This window comes from Ipomoea nil, unplaced genomic scaffold (genome assembly GCF_001879475.1).
Source record: "Ipomoea nil cultivar Tokyo-kokei standard unplaced genomic scaffold, Asagao_1.1 scaffold1334, whole genome shotgun sequence".
NCBI classification, from domain to species: domain Eukaryota; kingdom Viridiplantae; phylum Streptophyta; class Magnoliopsida; order Solanales; family Convolvulaceae; genus Ipomoea; species Ipomoea nil.
Window position 1 is genome coordinate 747,290 of NW_017617762.1, and position 2,499 is coordinate 749,788.

Genomic DNA, 2,499 nt, shown 5'->3' on the forward strand with positions numbered 1-2,499 from the left:
GTTCGTGGACTAGCTTTTTAGCCGGCTAACGGGCTTGGAGGATGATCTACAGTCTAAATTTGTGATGCTGTGCTGGGGATTATGGGGTAGTAGAAATGATAGTGTGTGGAGGGCGAAACCGTTTGTGATGGAGTCTGTTGTGTATGAAACGTTGGTCTTCTGGCATAATTGGAAGGCCGTAAATACCGTGGACCTAGGGATAGCTGGGGGGCTGTGTCGTCTCCGTGGACCAAGCCGGTTATGAGGAGGTTCAAGATGAACACAGATGCCGCATTAGACGTGACCCGGGAGGTCATGGGGCTCGGATGGGTACTACGCGATGATGCTGGGCAATTTCTGACAGCTTGTAGTCGGCGTGTGGCAGGGCGGTACACAGTGGTTGAGGCAGAGGCACTATGTATACGTGAAGCTACCATATGGTTGAGAGATACTGGTATGGGGGATGTTGATATTGAGACAGATTCACAGCTGTGTTATCATGCTTTAAATTCAGCCCCTTTTAATTCTGCGTTAGGTTTTTTGATAGATGATGTAAAACAAGTTGCCTCTACGGTTAGTGGGGTTAACTTTAGTTATGTACGGAGATCTACGAATCGTGCGGCCCATGCTCTTGCAAGGGAAGCCGTTTCTGAGTCAGGTCCCGAGGAGTGGTGTGATACACCTCCTCATTATCTTGTTCCTGTTCTTGCTGCGAACTTAATAAATTGAGTTTTGTTCTTCAACAAAAAAAACTTTTAAAAATATTAAATATTACATTGTATAGTTATACGTACATTTTTAATAAAACTAATTTTGCTTACTATCATAACATTACAACAATACCTATAAATTTTTGTCCGTGCATCGCACGAGACATTTTCCTTGTGGTTTACACTCACAGGCTGCAAAATGATTTGTGGAGCACAAACTATGATATCTACAAATGCACGATAACACACACATAGATTTGTAAATGGCTACGCAGAAAAATGCACACATCAGTGACAAAAAAATGCACAGATATGCAACAAAAGAATGCACACATGGACAACACGAGCCTAACATATACAATAACACAAAACAAATCTAAACTAAAATAAACAACAATAAAATTTCTAAAATATATTACAAATAAATAAAATAAAATTAGCATTCAAAAAAAATAAAATAAAATTAAAATAAAATAAAATTGCTGTGGAGACTACGAGTGATGGTGGCGGCTGTGGGTATTTGGTTGTTTGGAACTGTGGTGAAGACGACGGGTTGGATGGGGTGCTTTTTTTTCTTCAGAAAACCTTAACAATACGCGTCCAATGTGAGAAACATCTTACGCTTATTATATTTTCACTTCAACTATATGTGTCTGTAGTTTTCTAACTTCTGACGCATATGTGTTCTAAATACGCAGTTCAATAATGTGTGTCCGAGGTTTCCTAACTATTGACGCACATTGTTTTATATTTAAAAAAATAAAATTAATTATATAATTGCATTTTAATTACAAAAATACTACCACCTCCCACATTACACGTCCAAAGTTTAAACTTTGACACATAATCTTCTATTTTTTTTAGCCTTTTTGTACTAGTATCGACGTGTCGTAGCCCAAAATTTATGATGCCCCTCGTTCGTGTACCTATTCATCCAGGAAGAAAAAGTGAACTTAGCATCCAAAAATAATGAACAATATAATCTTGTAAAGCAACTGAAGTGTATATATAGCAGTATGGAGTATTTAGAAGAGATCACAGCAGAATATGCAGAGATTAAAACCCCAAAAATTAGAAGTAAATAGCATGATTTGTAACACAATAGCAGACAGGTAATGAACATATATGGAGAAGAATAACCACACAGGTATTTCAGCTGCTAACCCACTTAATTAGCATGCATTAAGGTTTTCTTCCACTTAAACATAAAACAATTCTATTCAGCTAAAATTTAGAGTCGAATATTGCGCTCAGAAAAAATGAGTAATTGATATCAGCTGAAAACGTAACCTTCCCAATGTAGCTCATACCTGAAGAGATATCAAATTAAACTTAATTCAACAGGGAGGTCCTGATCAGATGCCACAATTTCGAGGATCATAGAGAGCTCTGGGTTGCTGGAAATTATGGGTAATATCGACCATTTAATGTAAAAGATAATATATGCAACTCCAAATGTTATAACTTCATAGAATGAAAGATTAAAATGTTAGCCATTTCCAAACTTGATGCAAACAGATCTAAAGTTTGAAGCTTTCACTTATTAGATGGTATAATTTAATCAATTCATTTATACAGCCAAACACACACCTATTTACTTGTCAAGGCATAAACAATAATAACTAAAAATCTCAAGAAAGTTATCTACGAATAGGGGTAACCACGGTTCGGTTTGAACGTCACTGTAGTAATCGGAACCGAATTGGAACCGTTTATATGGTTCCGGTTCCTAACCGTTGATTCCGGTTAAGGGTCAAGAAATTCTGGAACCGGAACCGCCGATTCCGGTTCCAAACAGTGAAAGAAAAAA

At 37.3% G+C, this 2,499-nt stretch overlaps 1 protein-coding gene across 1 annotated transcript; it reads left to right on the forward strand.

The window, feature by feature from the left end:
* The first annotated feature begins 240 nt into the window (after positions 1 to 240).
* LOC109185561 lies at positions 241 to 708 on the forward strand. Its single transcript, XM_019335501.1, has one exon. The coding sequence runs from the start codon at positions 241 to 243 to the stop codon at positions 706 to 708; it is 468 nt and encodes a 155-aa protein (XP_019191046.1).
* The last annotated feature ends 1,791 nt before the right edge of the window (positions 709 to 2,499 follow it).